The sequence below is a fragment of the Neodiprion fabricii genome, chromosome 4, assembly GCF_021155785.1.
Source record: "Neodiprion fabricii isolate iyNeoFabr1 chromosome 4, iyNeoFabr1.1, whole genome shotgun sequence".
Taxonomy (NCBI): Eukaryota; Metazoa; Arthropoda; class Insecta; order Hymenoptera; family Diprionidae; genus Neodiprion; species Neodiprion fabricii.
The window spans coordinates 10,144,821-10,167,171 of NC_060242.1; the positions used below are offsets into that span (position 1 = coordinate 10,144,821).

The window sequence follows — 22,351 nt, forward strand, 5'->3', positions numbered from 1 at the left end:
TCTCCCCTACATGATTTTTGAAACGATAAAGGCGCTGGTTGACTTAAAAACCGTGATTAAGATTTAACAATATTTTGCTACATGATATTTGATAACAATTCTGGTGTACAATTGCTATAATTTTTATGTGAAACATTCACTTTGTTTAAGGAAATACTAATTACGAATTCCATAAAATCTGACCCTGCGTTTCTTTGACAGAAACAACTGATTCCGTAAGTAAAGAATAAAGTGATGCATTTCTTATATTTCGATTCAATTTACCTTGTAGGCTAACTCTACTTGTATCTACAATATAAGTATATAACATTATACGTGTATACTTTAACGGTGTTGTGCATGATTATATTGAATAATAGGTAATAAATATTAAAAGAAAGATATTGAAATTGTTTTGGTTTGGCGTTAGCTTCTAATGTGATAAATAAAATTATTTTATAACGAAAATGCTGTCTATAAGTTAATGCTATTAACTAACTATAAGTATAATAGTACATATATGGGCAACTATTTGCAATCGAATTTAATCCAGAATTCGTAAAACAAGGTGAATGGATCACATAAAAATAAAGGAACTGTACGCACTGGAATTAAGTTATGATTTAGTAAAATATGGTAAATCCTAACCGCAGTTTATAAATTAACCAGCACTTTCATTCTTTCAAAAATCTCAGGAAATTTGGCGAACGAAACGTTTACTTGAGATAGAATGACGTTGAGCCGAATTCGGCGATACGATTGCTTTGAGTCAATTTCTGAAGCACGATGTTTTTCGTACAATTTGAGAGGTACGATGTTTTTCGATCAAATCCTCAAATTCGGTGAGTCAAAATTAAATTCTGATATACGATGTTTTTAAATACAATTCCCGAACAGAATGTTATTAAACCAGACCACAAGGTATGATGTTATTCTGTCTAACAATCAGTTTCATTTCTTGAACACTTGAAGGTACCCACGTGAATATCACGCAAGAGCAAGCTCTCTTTCCACAAAGAAATATCTTTGGGATCTAATTAGAAATTCCCGACACAATTGTGATGTTTTGTGATCAATTTTGTTCTAATCAAATTCAAATGGATATTATATATATGGCAGAGTATGAATAATTTCATTATCTTTCTGATAAATAAGTAATTACGCAGTCGAAAACATTATTACGTCCAAAGTAAATATCATTCTTAAATTCCAATATATTCTTTCTAATCCAGGATTTGCTGGTTTTCTTAATTGCATTAAAACCCAAACCTAGATTAAAAAATTTCTCTTATTTCCAGTTTCTACGATTTATCGTTAGAAAGGCTTCGTCCGTCTGTTTAAGGTCTGAACTCCGTAATTCCGAAATTTCTACAAGTAAATACCAAATGAAAGTTCTATTGAATTTAACGTTTTTCATCAAAGTCGGAAACTGATATTCAGAAACTGTTACAATGATTAACGAGTGATATATTTTTACTTTAAATGCCAACGAGTATTTCTCTAATCAATTTATTAACAGTTCAAAGTAGATCGTGCAAAGGAATAACAATTGTGTTAATTTAAATGAACAGCGTATACTTTTGCTACGACTAAGTGTCAATCTTAGATGGCTCATACGTTTCAGACCATTAACCATTCATGCGTTTACTAACTAGGTCATTGCTAGCAAGCAATAGCTACATACTCTTCAATGCTGTTAGAATGCAGACCCGTACTTTTCAATGCAACATTCACAAAACGGATTTGTGCACTAGAATTTGTGATTAAAGTCTATAAATCTGTAATATTCAATTCCAAGTAACCGATAAAAAAAAAAACCTATTCAAGGTCCAATATGATTGATTTTTTTTTATCTATGCATTGAATATTATAGATCGCAGTAGCATCATGTCAGTGTGCGAAAGTACGGAACAGGATGACTTGAGAGTTCCTGGCGAGTTCAGAAGGACCTAACCGGCAGTTGGTAAAAAATGTAAGACGGGTCACGTCGTTTATGCGCTAAATCGACAAGCTGGGGTTTGAACTCGGTCTGGGCAATATTTTCTGCAGTTTTTCTTACCCCCCTCCCCTTCGAATGCGGCTGTTTCATCGTGATATTTACGTATACAGAGAGGTATCTGAATTTCGCATTGAATTGCAGTATGTACAAGGTAACAGTATATAATTACATGTTAGCATATTACACATGATTTGAATGAGGCTATATCGAATGTCAGATACTTAAGGGGGTGCTCTGGTCAATTTCGACGCTGACTATATGTATATTAGACTGGGCCAAAAAAAACGAAAAATTTTTTTTTTAATGGTACTGTAAAAACATTGTTCATGACGACAAATAAAAATTATCCTGAAAGTTTGAGCCTTTAATATTAATATTAAGGGGTGTATCGTTACAGCTATTGATTTTTTAACAGTTACCGCATTTTTTTACCCAAAAATCCGTCAATTATCAATCTGAAAAATTTTATCAATCCATATTTTTGAAGGAAATTAAATTTCCTACAAAAAAGCTCTCTTACTAAATTGACGTAGATCGAGCCGTTTCCTTGTAATCGTGCCTTAAACATTGATTTGTTCTGTCAAATTTTTGTTTCAATTTTTGATTTTTGTAGTTACCAGAAAAATCAATATTGAAATTACTTTTGAATACAATTTCAATGTCGAATAACTTTTAAAGGAGTTAATTTCATGAAAAATGTTAAGTGACCTTTTTTGTAGAGCATCAAATTTCCCACAAATAAATAATGGTTTGATTTATGAAAATATTGATTTTTCTGGTAGTTACAAAAATCTAAAATTCAAACAAAAATTTGAAAGAACAAATCAATGTTTAAGGCACGATTACAAGGAAACGGCTCGATCTACGTCAATTTAGTAAGAGAGCTTTTTGGTAGGAAATTTAATTTCCTTCAAAAATATGGATTGATAAAATTTTTCAGATTGATAATTGACGGATTTTGGGTAAAAAAAATGCGGTAACTGTTAAAAAATCAATAGCTGTAACGATACACCCCTTAATATTAATATTAAGGGCTCAAACTTTCAGGATAATTTTTATTTGTCGTCATGAACAATGTTTTTACAGTACAATTGAAAAAAAAATTCTTCGTTTTTTTTGGCCCATTCTACTATATATCTCAAAATATCGAGGTCCACAAATCTCGAACGCAAAAGGGAGCTCAACAGTCCCATTCTATACATAATTTTGAACTAAAATACTCCATCACATTTTCATTTGACGCAGAAATAAAGAAATGGCAAAATTTTACGAATTTACTATTGCGATTCCATAGAATTCGTGCCATTTCTTTATTTCTGCGTCAAATAGAAATAGTATCGGAGTATTTTTGTTCTGAATTGCGTATAGTATGAGCCTGTTAAGCCGTTCGAAATACGTAGACTTCCGACATTTGGAGATATATACGTCATCGCCGAAATCGACCAAGACCCCCCACCCCTTAAGAAACTTTTGCATGTTTAGTACCAAGCCTGCGATTACGAGATTTAATTTTGATCCAAAAATAGCTAAATCAACTATGCTGCATGAGCTATTGAACAAGCAATGATAAAATTTTTTTGCATGACCTAGGTTTGATTTTGCATCGAAAAATTTATAGTGTATGCAGCAGCAACGGTAAACTGAACTTTTTCTTTATACGAGGAAGGAATTTTAATGGTATTTGAAAGTGATTTTTGATTACTATCCAATAGACTCAACTATGTTATTTTAAATTTCCAAATATATGGTTGCAAGATACGTGTACTAATTTATAAAGTTAATTTAATGGCTTTTACAAATAATATATGAAACGAATTTCGTGAATAGTCAAACTTTAGTAATTAATACAGTGGCTCTTGATGAGATCCGTAAAGTGAAAGGCCGTGACGCCCATTGACCTCATCCTCACGTTATCTATTCGAGTCCAGATATGTATAAATATATAGTGACGTATGACGTTACATGAATTCGAATAAAAAAGTACTTGAAGATTTAAATATGTGATTTAAAGAAAACGGCTGAGACTGATCAGTATGCTAGTAGTTTTGTTTGTTTTTAAATATTATACGATTAATAGGTAGTTGCAATTGTTTACAGCCAAAACAACGTATCGCTTAACGGTTATAAAGTGATACGGTGCTGGAAGAACTCAATTATTTGAAACAGTAATTGAATCCATCTGACAAAATTTATTATCGTACGTCGTTCCGAATTTTTGTGAAACTAAAAGGACAAAATCTAATTTAAAAACTCCATATGTTAATCAGAACTTAAACCACAGACTCAAATAATGTATCTTTTTATTGCATCTATGTATTTATTACATAATACGAAAGTCTTCAAACTTTTGTACTAAGGCTGAATTCGGCTTATAGAAAAAGTGCGCACTAAGTGCAAAGACGAGAAGAAAACTAGGAATATTTCACGCAGAGCGCACAGACTTTATAGCACTGACAGCCTGTTTCAGAGCACATACAATAATTTATAGATCCCCGAATGAATAATTCTATGACTGAAAACTTGATAGTGATAAAAATAATCCCTGGATAATTCTGATAGAGAGTAGCTGGGACAAAGAGTAATAAATAATCTTTGACTTTTTAATTATTTTCCATCGCAACAATGAATAACCCACTAACCGCATTTGAAATATATACTTGAGAATATAAATGTGGTACGTGAGTAGTGATCATTATTGCTACCGCTCTAAGAGGATTTTCATCCGTTTAGGCAAAACTTTTTCATACACGGAATATATAGAAAAAACGCACACTACGTTTTAAGGTTGCTCCAAATAATTGCATGGTAGTCAGAGAGAACTCAGAGGAGAAATTTCCCAGAGGTTTTTCTGATATGCGAAATCCATCTGCTTGGAATTCCCATTTTTTTATAGCAAAAATGGCAATTTCTGATTAGCCACATGCGAATAGTTCTGAATAATTATTTCGTCAAGGTATTTGAAATTATAGAGAATCGGCTTTGACTAATTTGGACGAAAGTTTTGTGATGGATCAAGTATTTGGTGGATAGATATCGCGAAATTTTTAAAACTCTTACTACTTCCGATTGCGCATCTTCAAAACTTGCGATTTCAGGGTCGTTCACAAACCACGTGACGCCGATGGGGGGGGGGGGGGGGGGGGGGGGCGTGTATCGAAAATTCTGAAAATCAACGTCGCGCATTTTATAAACGGTCCCTGACTACTGATATCCAACGAGCTCGAAAAATCAGCATAAAAGTGAAATAAAATTACAAGAGTTTCCAACCTCAAATTGTTGAATGTTATTTCACATTATAATTTTTATATTGAAGGAAGTTTTTTCCTATAAAATATTTAGTGAGTGCTTTTTCGACCTTCAACTTTGTACCTCTAAATTAAGAGAAAAGAGTAATGAATCTCATGTAATGTCGTACAATGAAAAATATTTAATTGATTACAAATGCATTAGAAACCAAACCCTTTGACAAAAAAATCTCCTGGGCTTTTAATTGGGTTAGTGCAAATTTGCACCTGTGTATAATATTGGAGGGTTAAATATTTGTTTACTTTACTGCAAGCCTATTAGCGAAAGGGTCGAATGCTTTCGCAAACTAAGATGATTTCAAAAAAATGGCAAATTCGAAATCACTGGTTCATTTAAAGTTATGGCTACGAGAAAGAGGAAACTCAATGTGCAAAGTGTTTTATTGTAATCAATCCAGTCAAATATCTCGGAAATCAAAAGTGTGCGTGAAAAACATTTCAGACAAAAGTTGTGTGGTTCAAAGCGTAAAAGAAAATGCGTGTCAGATTTTCCAGAAATGGACCCTCCAAGGTTAGATAAAGGTCGACTATATTCAGTTTTCGAGATATTTAAATAGATTGATTAAAATGAGACACTCTGTGGAATAAGAAATAAAAGTAAGTGTGATTTGAAAATCAGAAAGAACGTCATCATTAACCATAAATCCTCTGTCAGAGATTACTGATGAATACTATGGAAACGAAAAAGGACATCATGGTACCGCAAAAAATACACTCGCAATCAGATACGCACGTCAATTCGCACTGCAGCCATTCTATGCGCCACCTATCTTTTAAGATTGACTAAATATTTTTCCCAAACTTCGCTAGTTTTTCTAGATCCCGACAAATTCTGTGATTGCCTTTATTTTTATGATTCTGTCCATAAAGCTTATAAACGAGTAGATGTGCCGGCGATTTCCTTTAATCTTTCAGATCCCAGATTGCATTGCAGATTGCGATGAAAAGTCGAGATAAAACATATCGAGACGAAATAGTGAAAGTTAGCGGCCCAGTGACTGACTGAGCATGCACGAGGCTTTGCCATCGTCTCACGCAGGTTAGCCATCTCAAGCTTCAGCTGTCATATACGCCGTTGTTGGAGATGGCGTGGGCAATGCGGATTTTTTCAGATTATGCGGATATCAAATAATTTATGCAGTGATTCGATAAGGTTTGCCAAACTAATCGATGACTGATATCGGTTACGAGTAATCATAAGGATATAACCTCAATGCGGTACTTGACGCGGATATGTTTGACAGCTCTGCCCCGTTTTGAGCAAGTTGGTTCCCCTATTTGACAGACGAAAATATTACCGCAGTACGATATCACTGACCAATAGAGTTCAATTATCTTGAAGGTATAAATTTGATAAACTGGTAAATTCGAAAAATTCCACTAGATCACCTAGCCGCCCTGACTCTGATGTCGTTAATTCCTCACATCACCAGTTAGTTCAAATTTGTTTTCTTGTGCGTTTGTATATGTAAATAGAATGTGTTCTTCCTCTTAAGCAACAGATGTAATAATGTATGTAAGGTGTGTTTACAATTTGGAATCTTACGCTTCTGATAGGAAGCCCGTACGACAGTCAAAGACCGTCTAATAATTGAAATGCGGATATGCATTATCATTAATTACAACGAAATTCGTGTATGAATATAATTGAAATGCGGATATGCATTATCATTAATTACGAGGAAATTCGTGTATGAATTTCCTCGTAATTAATGATAATGCATATCCGCATTTCAATTATTAGACGGTCTTTGACTGTCTTACGGGCTTCCCATCAGAAGCGTAAGATTCCAAATTGTAAACACTCCTTACATACATTCTTACATCTGTTGCTTAAGAGGAAGAACACATTCTATTCAGAGTTCAATTATCTTGCGTATGCGCAGTCGGTCGGTCAGCTTGCTAATTTTTGCCACTTCCTCTTGGTGCGTAAGAATTATAGTTTTGTCACCACCCTGAATTGACATATAGTTATTGACATTTACCCATAGGGGATATATATATATACATACACATAAATATATATACCTAATATATATATATAGCCACTAAAGGAGCAGACATGCAGTTGAACCTCAGACTTACGGAGCTTGGATCGCATTGTTTCACCTGATCGTGGTGTTAAGAATAATTGCTTATGTGGCAGGTGCGCCACTTTCACGAGTCAAGAAATCTAGCTAATAACTAGCTAATAACTAAGGATTTGTTAATAACTATACTTTTAGCCGGAAGTGGTGAAATAAATTACTTGACCTTCCTGACAGCCAATAAACGTCGAGTACCACGAACGTCTTGTTTTACCCAACACAATGTCGCATGCGAAAGAAATTCCAATTTTTTTCAGGTTATGCGTAGAGGAACTTGCATAGAATTAAAGAGGTAGACTACGCGCACATAAGAGGCATTGAAGCCTTGGATTCTTGAAACTAGGACCCTAGATATAGCATGCGATATCTTCTGCACAAGCACAGGATATCGCATGACTTCGGGATCCTTCTTTCAAGAATTGAGGCCCTAGTTAGAAAGACGAAGGTATTGTGACCGTCTTTCTGTCTCTGCCTATCAAGGTACATGGGTGAGCAGGGGCAGGGGAAAAGGATTATTGAAGGAAGGGGCTGGAGGAATATGTTGTTACAGACCACCCCTCATTTGCGAAGCCCCCCCACTCATCACGCTGTGCGGGTACGAACGGCGGCCAGGCTAGTGCTGTCCTTCACGGAAAGCTTTAAATAGGCCGTAAAAGCACAATCTATCTCTATGAGTCTATAAGAGCTTGGGAAACCCTACCCTCGCGTTTGTCATATTCTTCATTGAGTAGCGCCCTCTAACACGAAATAGGTTTTTGGAACTAATTATCGAGGTGCTTGAACGGTAAACGCATGTCGATAATTGATCAACACTTTTCCGTATTTAGCGTGACGGAACCAATGAATGATACAACACATTTGTGGATAAATGTTGGTTGGGTTGGAGATCAATATTCGAAACCACGAAACCAAACAAATTACAAACATTTCTCGGTTACAGACATAAGTTTATCGACAACGTACTGCGGAAATTAATTCCAAAACCTATTTCATATCAGAGGGCGCTCCCAAATCAGGACGAAGAAAGCGACCGCAGGCTTTCTCAGGGCATCCCGTGTCAACGACGGATCGATAGATCACGAAACAGCGGATCGACGGAACAGAATCTAGTTACTTTATGAATTTCGTTGCGTGAGTTGTTTGACTTTATGTCACATACAGCCTCCCGTTACTGCCTATTCGGGTTATACGATAAAAGTGTCATGAGAGTGATTGGCCGCCAGATAGCGCCAGCTATGCAGGGCCTGAAATCTTTAAAATGCATGATAAAAATATGGTAAAGATGCTGACTTTTTCTTTCTTACTATAATCTTCTCGCACTTTTGCGTACAGAACAAAAACTTCGAAATTTTTTGTATTGTTGAAAGCGATAGGTACTGGTAAAAATGGTACTGTCTTGAGATATAAGGTCGAATACATTCTTAAAAAATCTAAATGCTAATTATTAAAGTGATGTGAGACAGAAGTACAACAATATCGCTAAAAACATTAATCATTGCAATATAATAAATAATATCAAAATTATATTATTCATTTGCAATAAATGTCAGCATATTGCTCTGTATATAATCGTTAATATTAAATAAGAAAAATAGTACTAAAACTGTAGGAGCTATACATTATGAAAATCTTCATTCAATATTAATGTTACTAATATCAAGTGTTATATTGAGAATGCCTTTAAAAAATGGGATCTGCGAAGTTGATAAAATAATACAAAAGTTGTGAAGTAACGTTTCGTTTTTAAAAAATGAGTGCATAGATGTTCGAAAGTATTTAAATTTTTAACTGTAATATATGTATGTAATATATTTTGGCTCTATATATTTAAATCAACAAAGTGCTGAAATATCTTCTTCTCAGGCAAACGAATTTTTAGTTTTGTCTTTTCACACAAAAATGATAAATATTTTGAACAGAAAAATAAATAAATAAATATTTCTCAATTGCCGAGTTTTAAGGTTTGACTAGATTCGCAGCTTTTTTCTTTTCTAAGTTTTCTCTCTTCAGCTTGGTCATATTAATTTTTGCAAACCAGTATTTTCGATTTTGCAAGTACCTTCATTAAATCGTAAAAAAGAAAACGCAAGCTGATTGTTTAATCACTAAAATTAATGAATATTTACGTTTTTGCCATGTGCTTCTGAGCAATGCGGACTCTCTGCATAACTGGCGCTGTCTGGCAGCCACCGTCAACATATGGTACATTTTCAGAGAAACAGGGGGCTGGTCGCACGTGGTAAATCTCGAATAGAATGACAGAATGAAATGAATGTAAATTTGCGCTGTTCTGTTTTCTTCATTAAACGATTCACGTATTTTCACACGGTAATGATCTATTTTATATTTAATTTATACACATACATACATAAATACATACATAATAGTGTATCAAAAAAAAAAATTCGGATACTTCTTAACGCTATGCGATAAAATGCCTGTTTGGGACCTAAAAAATAATCCTTTAAAATTTGAGCCCCGTAGCTTATGCGTAAGAACTGGCGCAATTTATTTTTCGTTTTTTTTTCACATTTTCCTAAAAATCTCCCAAAATATAACATATATGACAAAAAGTCGAAGAAGATCTTTTTCATGAAATTCAATTTACCGTGAAAAAAGTCTCTTGTGATTTTTTCATATATTCCGTATTTATCAAGATATATACAAAATGCAAAATTATAACTTCGAATACTGACTTTTCTTTTCCAAAACAATATATTTTTTTTTTTTAATATTCTCTAGATTTCATATATTAATTGTCAATTCAACTGAAGATTTGAAATTAAATATATGTTATATTTTGGGAGATTTTTAGGAAAGTGAAAAAAAAAAAAAAACGAAAAATCAATTGAGTCAGTTCTTACGCATAAGCTACGAGACTCAAATTCTAAGAGGTTATTTTTTAGGTTCCAAACAGGCATTTTATCAGGTAGCGTTAAGAAAAATCTAAAATTTTTTTTTGAAACACTTATACATATATACAGTAGTGGTCAAAATGATTTTGTCAATACCAAGTGTACTAGTATTTCGACTCATCAATTTTCATATTTTTCTTCATTTTCCATCGAACCAGAGTAAATTCTCTACAATTATGTAAAATATCAAATTTCTTTCAATGAACAATATCATTGATTTTCGTCTTTTATATTTATTTGTAATCAATCCAATTAGTAATTATATCAAAATACTTTTGAGCGCTACTGTATGTATAAATTAAATATAAAATATGGATTCGAAAGCCATGCATTTAGCAAAGCAAAATCACTCGTACGTGCTAGAAACCTCGCGATCCGGCATAAAAAAAATCATATTCAATAGAGTCTTGACAAACTACGACGGAATGCTGGTTCCGTCAAAAATCTGACCGAATGCCATCAACGAAATTCGGAGTCTAGTAACTTTTATTCATCTCGTTCCATAGTTCTGTGATCTGTCGATCCGTCGTTGTCATGGGACAGCACCCTCAGGCTCCCCTCTGGGTTACGATTGTGTCACCAGCACTGTCTAGAAACTATTGAATTTTCAGTATCCAGAGCACAGCTGATGCTAGTGCCCAAGGTTCGACTGCATGTGTCCAAAATTATGGTTTGGCAGACAAAAAACATTTTGTTCAAGAGCAGATTGCTGAAAGATACAGAGGTGTCACTTCATTTTGTTGACACTTAATATTCTTAGTGATTTTGTAGGGGGTATACCTTTCAACAATATAAACGAGGTTGACTGCTTATCGATAACTTAGATAGATTTAAATTAAAATTAAAATTATAATTATGAATATGAAGATGCAAATGATGCTGATCATTACATTTAATACCTGCTTGTCTCTCTCTGCGGTCGTTTTACCAGAGTCAAAATCAACTGTGGTTTTTGATGTGAGGTCTGGTTTCTCACGAATTTTTTCCATTATAAAATCCATCACAGCCATTATAGCGTCAACGCTGCCTGTTATCAGGCAAACTCTTTCCGTTGTTCCTAGGAAATCAAATATTAATTATTAGATGATGAAAAAGCATGATTATAGAGAACCAATATTTTTAAATCCAAATGACCTTAAAGCAGTACCCAGGTAGAACCACTTGAGATATATTTTTCTGAAACTTGAACAGAGTTTCATTCACAATAGAATTTACATTTTGCAAAATTTTAGAATGATTTACCACAATCCGGAAATAAGTGATGTTAAAACCCAGTTGTTTTACATGCATTCCATATGCCATGTCACTGTTAATGTTTCATTCGTACTAATTAACTTTTATCTCCGAAGAGATTTTTACAAAAACTGAATTTATTATAAACAAAAATATTATAAATTTTCTTCATCAGGTTTCAGAATGAGTCGTTCATAGGTTTCCAAGATATTAATGTTCAAAGTTCAAAATTCATAATAAATTTCCACAAGTATGAGACATGGAGGGGATGAAACGGCAACGCTGTACACTCGGCACACAAGCAATTGACTCGATTTCCGTGACCGTATGGTCAAACTGGTGGCACGCGCACTGAATATGTGTGTGTATGTATGCGTGTAGCCGGGAAACATGACCAAAAATTTTCTGTTATAAATTATTTTTGTTAGATATTTCAGCACAGTACTTTCAATCGCCTTGTATAAAATTATTCATAATTTTATGATTAATTCTACAGAATGTATGGATCCATCGGTTTTTTTTTGTTTTGATCATTTCTCATTTCGATGAATTTCAGTTGCTTCTAACAACAATTTTCTTCCATCTTAATTTTTCCTTTGTACGGCATTAAGCGTTCCATATTCATATTTGACGTAATAACTTGCCCACTGTTTACTTCCGCACTGTTTGTTATAGAATATTGTATTTACATAAATAGGCACACTCTCCTGTACGCTCACGGATTAGCTGATGCTGCAAACGTTGACATGATTACGTCTCAAACATCATAATGTACATCTATCTGTATATAGATGTCATTGTGTGCTCTGCCTGTATACATCCAAAAGTTTGTGCTTATCGTAAAAATTTAAGCGATCAACAATATATCTAATAAGCGATCAATTATTTCTGTACATTCCTAAAGTGATGTATATGTATACATATATGCCGTAATATATACTGCGATTTTAAAACGATTCATTTTACCGGATCTAAAATACAAGAAAGTGTCCTAACTTTTACTCACTCCAGAACTTGGGTACTACCTTAAGATTGGATTTTGATTCGTTGTATCTCTTACATGCAATAACTTGAACAAGTAAGATTTGTTTTGGCTTAGAAATGCAATAAGTAAGTTACTTAAAAATACAGTTATCAAAGAATTTGTGTCGTAATTTGCTTCTAGGAAAATTGAACAAAATTTTTCATTAATTTGAATCTTCTCAGTTCTTGGATTTTCAATTTTTGCAAATAAGAGATATTCGAATCGATTGCGTATAACTATACTCATTTCTAATTTACATGGATGAACTTTAGTTGTATGTACATATGGTGATTTTTTCAGAATTTTGTAAGCTTATAGTAATTCATTCGAATTCAACATGAAACACTCGACACTTGTAGTTTTCTGTCACCAGTTTCAAAATTCTGTAATAATTACAGTTTGCCATGGGCATATTTTACCCATTTTAAATTCAAAAGTTCCGTAGCATACAGTCATCAGACGTGAAGAATGTTGAATATTTTAATACACAATTCTTTAGTATATGTTAAGTAAAAAATAAGAAGATTGGACAAGGCAGTTAATAACACCAACATAGCAAAACATTGACTGAGAAACGCATTATTTTGTGACTTTAGAACGACTATGAATAAGTCGAGTCTGTTAACATAAGTATATTTTGCCTTATTATGGATTAACGAATTTTAGACAATCCTAATATAGCGAAATAGTTGATACTCATAAAAAAGCAATGCCACATTAACGTTATAAACCTTAACCTTATTAAATTGGGCTGTTATTTTTAAATTTCTTAATACCATAGGTAAATAAATACTGCTGAGACGTTTGGACGTTTAAAAAAAGTCAGAGTTTTCTGGATAAACTTGATTTGATGAATCTCTAGAAATTTACAGTTATTCACCATTACTGTCGAAACGTGACTTTTACTAAAAAACACAATTTTTACAGCTTTTCAGATTCCAAGTTTTTTCTGAGCGATTCCCCGAATTTATAGGCTTGTATTCTATCAGAATTACATTGTTTACATCTTTTTACAGAATGATTGGGTCGAGGTTGACAAACAGAGGTTGTGCAAAAGATCGGGCCGATTTCAACAGAAAGTTTTTGATATAGTCTTGGACTGAAACAGTAAGATCCTTGTTTTCACTTTCCACTGAATGGGTATTCATTGGCAAGAAAAAGAATGTTGACTTATTCTTGATATCTGATTGATTAAGCATTAACAATAATTCAAGTTTTTATTTATTCCGAGTTCTGATAATAAACAAAAATACATGAGCATAATATTTAATGTTTAGTTTACCAGTTCGTGTTTCGTGATAGCTCACCACGTTTCATTTACTCTTTAAGTTCTTGTTACCAGCATTTTTAATCAAGCGTGATCGATCAAAATTTCAAACATATATATTTTTTAAGTATTTGAGATGCAATGTAAACTTGATATTCAAGGAAATACGACTTTAGAAGCCATAATACTTGACCCGCATGCCACAAGATTTTCGTGGTGACATTGCTTTGCATGGTGTCCAGTAAAAAATCCATAAAACATTCAAGGACATTTTCAGGTTATTTAATGAAATTGAAAATAGAATATTTCCAGGCCACAAGAAAAATTCAAGGATAGTTTCTGGGACTTTTAAAGTATAAGAAAAATTTAAAGACATTGCCAGGACCATTGGCCACTATGCTTAAAATGAACTTGCAAAATTACTTCTATATGGAGAACGCAATCCGGTATAGAGGATTTGTGACCGCGATGATATGACAAGTAACAAAAAATCTGGTTTGACCTTTATACCGACGAAAACTTAATTCCCTAATACAGATAACCCTATCCAATTTAGACTTTGATATTTTTCACGCCCACCATCAGTCAACTCGCCGTACAGATATTTGGATATCATAAAGTGCAAAAATTTGTATATAACACAACAACAAAATGGCAGTTCCGTGATAATATTGAAACTTCTTTCAAGTAAAATAATGCAGTAGAGCCTCACATCTATGATTCAATGCAGGCATTAAATGTCCATGAAATTTGATAAACTTATATAAATGGTGTAATGAATGCTTATACACACACTTCGGTATTGAAATAGAATGAAATTAAATGTTCAATGAATATTTAATTTGACATTGATTAAAACAGAGACTGCGTCTTCAACATATTAAATGTATTACTATTGGCAAATTCTTTACGGATTGATACAAAAGATCGATTTCTAGATGTATAAACTATCCATACCGTCGTATCAACTGTACAATGCTTGCATCGATAAAAATAGGAGAAGAGCCATTCTTACTTCAATTTTGATATGCAAGATAATTGACAGTTCATATAAGTATTTCTACGTTTATATCTGAGTTGTCACATGTTGACTGTAAAATATCCAATTACGCTTTATATTGGCCTAATTCATGGATCGGAGTAAGGCATTGTATAATGCCTGGAAGTTGGAAATCCAACTGACGTGTATTACATTTCTCTTAATGAGAAATAATTGCCAAAAACTTTCTCAGAAGAATTAAGTAAGAAGTATACATTGCTGTTATTTATTGGTCAAGATATTAGTATAACATAATATTAAATAATTATGGTCAAATACCCAATCACTCGATTTGTTCCATTGAGGGTAAATATAATCTATGCTCCTATGCAAATATCTAACTGCATCAAAGTTGGCTTATGAATACATATATTTGTGTCGAGTTGTGCTTAACATTGGATGGGCGTAAAAGTGAAAGTAATAGAGACAGCTGATGAGCAGAACAGAGATCCGTAGAAACTGGAAGGGACTTAAGCGAGTTATGTAATACGTCGAGAACTTTGAATCAATCATTGCGGTATATTATACCTGGGTAAAAGTCGTGGGACTTGGACATCTTCACCCGTGCTCCTGTGTCTTTCTGTAACTGGGCGATGGTTTCCCCCCCTTTGCCAATAATTGCTCCAGCTGCCACTCCGGGTACCAATACTTTGAGGTGATATGTGCCATCTCCACCTGAAAAATATTTCAAATCTATAAATATAATAATAAATATGTATATGTATGTTATACGTATGACTTGACATCGAGCACATAAATTTCGTCAAGTAATATTTTCATTGTAAATTTTTTTGACAACACGAATTTCTGCTTAGCGGCTCTTTAATCTAGCCCACATATAGATTACGCACAAACACACACGCACGCACACAATGAGTTTACAATTGACACCTGGTTTCAAAGACGTATAAACATTTACCCTATTGAAGTTGGTAACGTTATCATAACGATTCGTGCTGAGGATAATCCGTTATTTCGCCATTTTGGAATCATTTGAAATTCAGTAAACCGTAATAAAACAAAACATACTCACTTGTTTCAAAATCTAACTTTCTTGAAAATCATTGTAGTATTAAGAAAGTAGGAATTTTTTTCCATAATGTTTCGTTATGATAACGTTACTAACTTCAACCTCATAAACATTCACTCTAGGTTTTCTCAGATGATGACTTTTTCAATCTTGTTATATGATTGCATATTAGACAGGCCTAAAAGTCAATATCCAACTCATATGTATTGTAATTAAATAATTACACGAATACAGAATGTTAAAACCTAATTGTGATCCACAGATTGCTAAGGGTAATTTTAAGAAACTGAGATATATCAAGATCTTAACGAAATGAGTTAAAATATATCTAAATTTTTTCTGACAATATAATGATTCAAGGTAACATCCGTGACATTTTTTTACAAGGCTAAAGTTGTTAACGTAAAAGAACATCAGCATGAAAAATCATCATTGTAAAATTTTAGAATAACTTTCGAGGAGTTGGTTTTTCAAAATGTGAGTATGTTTTGTTTTGTTTATCATGGCTGACCAACTTCAACCTTATATTTTTCTTTTACTGAATATTTCTAGTTCACAAGACATTAATTTGATATCCATACATAATTATATGAAGAATATACAGCTTGAAATTAGTAACATTAATGCAACAAAGCATGGAAAAAAAAAATAAAAATGTTTTAATACAAGTTGAGAATATTTTTGAAGGAGTCCGATTTGCAAAATATAAATACGTCATGTATATTATGGTCTACCGAATTTCAGACAATTCTAATGTCAGAAAATAACTAGTTTTGCTAAAAATACATATTTACGATAACTTTAAGAACCTAAAAACTTGGATACATTCAGCGTGCACGCTTGTCGGGAAAACTGTTGGAACTAAAGCATAATGAAACAACAGTCTAGAGATACAGAAAAGCAATTGAATGTAATGCAAATAATATTTCTTTGAAATCGTATGAGATATGGAATTTTTTTGATGAGTTTGTATTTCTTAATAAAGCATTTTTCTACTTGTTACCTACAATAATTTTATATCAAATATTTTGTCAGTAACCAGACAACGAAATGATACTTTTTCTCTGTTATTAAATTGATGACCTATTCTAGGATTTTACAGATATGTGAACTGTTCAACGTTAATATGCTAAAATATGAATTTTTCTGCATGATCTAGTTCATAGGTGAGCTATGGTAAGCAAGTATTTTTTAATTCACTTCACTTTTTTGTTTCAACACTTCTTCGACTACAATGTAATACGATACACGGTTGTGCGAAATTTGACAATTGAAGTAAGATTCTTGTTTTTAAATAAAGGTTACCGTGTGCACCAATATATGCATAAATTTCACCTGAACCAAGCGCCGGATCGGATGAATAGTGTAAATTAAAAATTGTGCATGTATTGGCACAAGTGGTTACCACATGGTTCGGAAGGGGCTCTTTCGAGAGACAATTATAGTACATACAATATATGTTTACAGCAAGGAATGTGAAATTAAATATTATTGCGATAACAGCTAATGCAATTATGTGTCAGGTATGGTGTTTAACGTATAGCAGTAGTAGGGGACGATGTAATCTTGATTTCTGTTAGTTTTTCAAGACTGATGGAATTGAAGACATAAGCCGAATTTAGTAACTGAATTAAGTGAAGTCCAATAATAAGTATTTTTTCAAATTTCATGGTAGGTTAGTACTTTTATAAAACTATAAGGGAAAAACTGTCTAGTATCCTATTATTATGTATGTCCAAAACATGATTGTGTCGAGACTAACTTAACGTGCTGCACAGCTATCCACAAATAGTTAGTTTATTATTCTACATGATCGATACAAAATGCTGGCACCACTGATACAAATATATTAATAAATTTCGATAGGATTAGACTTGGCAATACTCTATTAGGAAAAGTAAACGAATATCGTTTGTATATGAAGCCATCCCAAGTTCGGACAGAAATGGAAGGGAAAAAAATTACACTATTAAAATGAATGACTATTGAATACTGACAAGGATAAAGTTAGTAACGTTACTATAATCAAGTATTTTCAAGAAAAATCGTTACTTTGCACCGTGAGGGTTGTCTGAAATTTAGTCAACCATAATAAACAAAACGTACTCATACTTCGAAAAGCCAACTAGTTGAAAGTTATTTTCAATTTGCGCAATAATGATTTCTTTCCTGATGTTTCACGTTAATATTACGAACTTTAGCATCGTAAATATCGACAGGCAATACGTGTGCAGTTTATCTGCAGACTTTTCATATATATTTGATATTTTCAAGAATTTGTATATCATGTACTGTTTCAAGGGTTTTAAGGGATTTCTTTAATTATTAGACGAGCTGGAGTCTACAGGCATTATGTTAAAAAAAGGAAGTGGGATTAAAGAATGTGCCTACCGCGTGAATACTTTCGTGTACCTACTGCATCACATATTGAGTAACAAGGAAGATTTCGATCATGATAAAGAACCTGGTTGAAACTGGTTTTATTATTATTGTTGTTATACAAAACTCATTCAGCTCTGTATGGCCGGATAAATAGCAACACATGTGTAACATTGAAAAAATTTTGGTAATATTTGTTTGCTAAAGCGATTTAAATGAGGGAAATGTTGTGTAATCAGGAAGAAACTGCAGAGAAGGTTGCTGGTTTATTAAATGAAACAAAACTTGCTGAACGATGGTTCGCAACAAAGTTCTCAGGCTACCAGTAGTTATAAATTACATATACACACGCAAGAATAATTAACGTTACATGATATTTTTCCGATTTGTAGTATATTATTACTTCCATAACGTCATACGTTAAAACGAACACTCTTATAGCTTCAACGAGACATTGATACACCTTATGCTAATGCGCGTGTGTGACTCAAAACACGTTGATGTCGACTACTATAGTAAAAAAGGTTTGGTTTTCCGCGGTCGCCTTCTTGCGTGCACGAAAAATAACCTTCAAAAACCGGTTGGCAGACGGATAAAACATTCGTTCGACGATGCCGTGGTGCAAATAATTGCGAAATGGTAAATAACTGGGAGGGGGGGGGGGGGGGGGGGCGTTTCACATCAGCGAAAGGTCGGAAATACGTGCGGAAGAAAGGTGCGAATGTTACGTGACGAAAAATATTTGGACAAAAGTTTAAAGGCCCTCGGTATGGCGGAGCCCGGTGAAAAATGCAAACAGCTGTTTGACAGATGGGAGGTTCGTATCGGCCGCCTGTACACTCTGACCTTGACCCATGACCTCGATGTGGCGACCTGAGAACTTACCAATATGCCACATCTTAAGTAGATTCAAACCGTGGCACGAGCAGAAGATATTCCAAGGGAAAAACTTGAGGGAAATAAGGAAGGATCAGGGGCGCGGAATTATCGCGGGCTGTCAAAATTTGCCAAGTCACCGAGTACGCACGTCACCCGCGACCGGACTACGATTCTCCATTAACGTCAAGAGTCGCCCACGCAAACGGACCGAACGTCAAATTCAAAATACGGATCCCCGACTAGCGTAGAACGTCGAACGTCGCCGCGTCGCACGGAATCGCGCGCGCTGCGACGAACACACGGCTGACCGACTGCCGGAGAACGACGACAGACGCGATGGGCAACGACGGACGTGGTAGTAGTGACACTGCCGAGAGAATGGTGCACTCTGGCGAATCTGGCCCCGTTTGCTCACTCGTTCGTTCTTCCGTTCGTCGCTCGACTCCCGACTCAAAGTTCCATTTGACATTTGTCCTTCTCAGGTATTACGAGGCCCGAGTAAAGGGAGTAAGGAACGAATTGCGAAAGGATGTACGCCATGCCGGACGACAGGTGGGAACGAGAGACAGGGCTACGCAAAATTTGGCTTGTCAAACATTCCGTGGCACTAGCCGCGTTAAACACAATCAGCTCAAATGATCCCTCGTCACGATACACATCCGACATCGTACAGGCGTAAATCGAATCGCTTTGTTTTCGACGGGGTCTGATTAATACTGCAAAATTATCAAAATACCTGAGCCGTAGTGTGATCTTTTTGTTGACCCGTTTTCCACGTCGCAGTCTAGCGGTCGTTTTCTTGAATCCGCGATTTCTGGGGAGGGACACGTCTCCATACCCGAGTCAGCGGCCATCTTTACTTCGTTGTTTCGCGCACACGAACCAAACAGCGACGACGAGGACACGACGACGACAACGACGACCGACCGACCGACCGACCGACCGACGACGACCGACCGAACGACCGACGGACGGACAATCACAAACTCACTGAGAAACTCCACACTTGAACGCCGCCACAACCTGTACACGTCTCACTGGCAACTGATCCCAGCTCCCTCGGAACTCCCTCGCTAAACCAGCTGGTCGCCTCCACGACCGCGACTCCCTCCCTCTACCCCTCGCCTCGCCGCTTGTGTGCTTCTAGTTCGCTCCTACTATCTTTGACGGACGTCTCCTCCGGTACCTTCCCTCGCCCTCCGACGCAATTCTAACACAACTGCCTCTGTCCTATTCCCTCGCTCTTTGTCGCATATAATATGCCGATGGATGATAGCCTTCATTGGCGCATCTGTGACGCTTGCCATCGTCCTCTCCGTCAAACGGTCAAAATCCGCTATTAATAGAAAGGCACCGAGTTGCCACAAAAATGTTCAGCAATTACCACCAATCGCTTGCCGCATTCTGGCATTAGCGCATAATGGCAGCCGGGCGGCGGAGGGGGGCATCCGGATTCTCGTATCGATACATTACCATGAACGAAACTAACAAGCAGGAGAAGCTACCTAGCCCGTAACGGGGGAAAGGGATTTATTTTTGGGCCGTTGCATTTCGCAACCCGTATCGCCGCGATGTCGCTTTTAACCGAATGGCGCCTCTCCTGCCGAACAAGCCGCTAAACTCGCGTTATCTAAACATTTCTTCCGCGGACTTGCGATAAGTGTCGCTTATCGCAGCGCACGTAGGCGAACGGTTCATACTGAAATTTGAGCTCACATTTACCCTGGGTTGCTTTGTACTGGCTGTTGCCTACGTGACATCGCCGGGTGCCGAGCTTTTGGCATAGTGTCGGAAGCACGGTAATGTACGGGAAGAAAGCTTTGGGTAACCAAACCGTATTTAGGTCAAGCAAAAATCCATATTTCGTTGAATTTTATCAACGCATGTATACGCTGTGTACATGCTACTTGTCAGCGATTATACGAGCGGGAAAGCTTGTATCCGCGAGCATGAGTCCTCTCTATGTGGCGGGTAGCCCGTCGTGTGTTGATCTCATCGCGACGAAAACAAAAATGTAATAGGTGACGATATCATGTGCAATCATTCTTGAGTGCGAGACGTGTGCGTTTCACATAGAGCCGGCCTAAGTTCACGGGGTATACGCGCTTTGATTTTTCACGTCTTCATTTCGAAGCGCACTTGGATTTGATTAAATTCATGAATTGGAAGAAGACAAGTCTCGTAAGATTCGTACGCCGAAAAACGGTTACTTTCACAGAATATTTCCTGCGTCTATCGCGCTTATGCTCAATTTTCCCACAAAATTTGACCCTGCCTGAGGTATGTATGCACGTACATGCCGGCATATCGTGCGATTTCAAACGCATATGACGATTATCGTGGTGCGGTGCTCATTCTGCAGACAGGATCGACAGGGATAAGGTTTAGTTGGGCATGTGTAACATATGTTTCATCCATATCCAATCGTGCAGGGAGGCGGTATAAGTAACATTCTCTTTCACAACTTGCAAGAAGCAAGTACCTTGTTACACCGTGTATACCTATTACAGCAACGTTGTCCTTGCCCCACAGCAACTTGCACATTCTTTCCTAGCTCCGGATTACCAGTATTCTCGATCCACCCATATCTATACTTAACTATGAGCACATTGTATTGCACGCGTATGCCTGCATACATTTGAATACTTACCCAAGGCCATCGCATGCTAACGCTATACACAGAGATACTAGCCTAGCTAGTCCATAGCTAGTCACCGTAGACGTTGTGTATTAGCGTTGAAACAGTGACGGTACGTATGAAATTGCCGTGCTACCATATGCCCTTGATCGATCATTTTGTACAGTGTAGCTACTATAGCTGTAATGTTAATTGACAAGAATCGAGTCGAAATGGAATAAATAGAACGTAATTCCATATGAAATATTTTTCAGATTGTATATCGTACAAGTATTTATTTTTATTGTATAGAATAGAACTAGAAAGAATATGATTGCACCAACATCTTGCACAAGGCTACTGCGTCTTTAAACTATACCACTACTTACGAGTTACTACCATAGTGCCACTCTCAGCTTTGTCCGTGATAGTTGTTCAATCATAGGTTTTTTTCTGGACACATACGCAGTGCGCCTTTTGCTTTCTGTATTTTACAATTTGAAGTCAACACCTATACTTTCATACCGTACATAATTATTTCCCAAGTATCATGACAGAACTGGTATAGTTCAAATAAGCAATTGAATATTCCATTTAG

The 22,351-nt window shown here is 35.6% G+C and overlaps 1 protein-coding gene across 6 annotated transcripts in view; it reads right to left on the bottom strand.

Moving 5' to 3' along the window:
* Window positions 1-20,246, bottom strand: part of LOC124180878 (RNA-binding protein Pasilla) — a 53,327-nt gene extending 33,081 nt beyond the window's left edge. For 3 of the 6 annotated variants that reach the window (XM_046566786.1, XM_046566784.1, XM_046566785.1), the window contains exons 1-3: window positions 19,873-20,245; window positions 15,377-15,523; window positions 11,176-11,342 (exon numbers count right to left, since the gene is read on the bottom strand). In XM_046566786.1, coding sequence (XP_046422742.1) covers window positions 11,176-11,342; window positions 15,377-15,523; window positions 19,873-19,990 — 432 coding nt within the window. In that variant the 5' untranslated portion in view covers window positions 19,991-20,245. Of the gene's footprint in view, window positions 1-11,175; window positions 11,343-15,376; window positions 15,524-19,142; window positions 19,486-19,872 lie in introns of those variants that run through there. The other 3 variants (XM_046566781.1, XM_046566782.1, XM_046566783.1) reach the window with 3 other exon arrangements.
* Window positions 20,247-22,351: the final 2,105 nt, after the last annotated feature.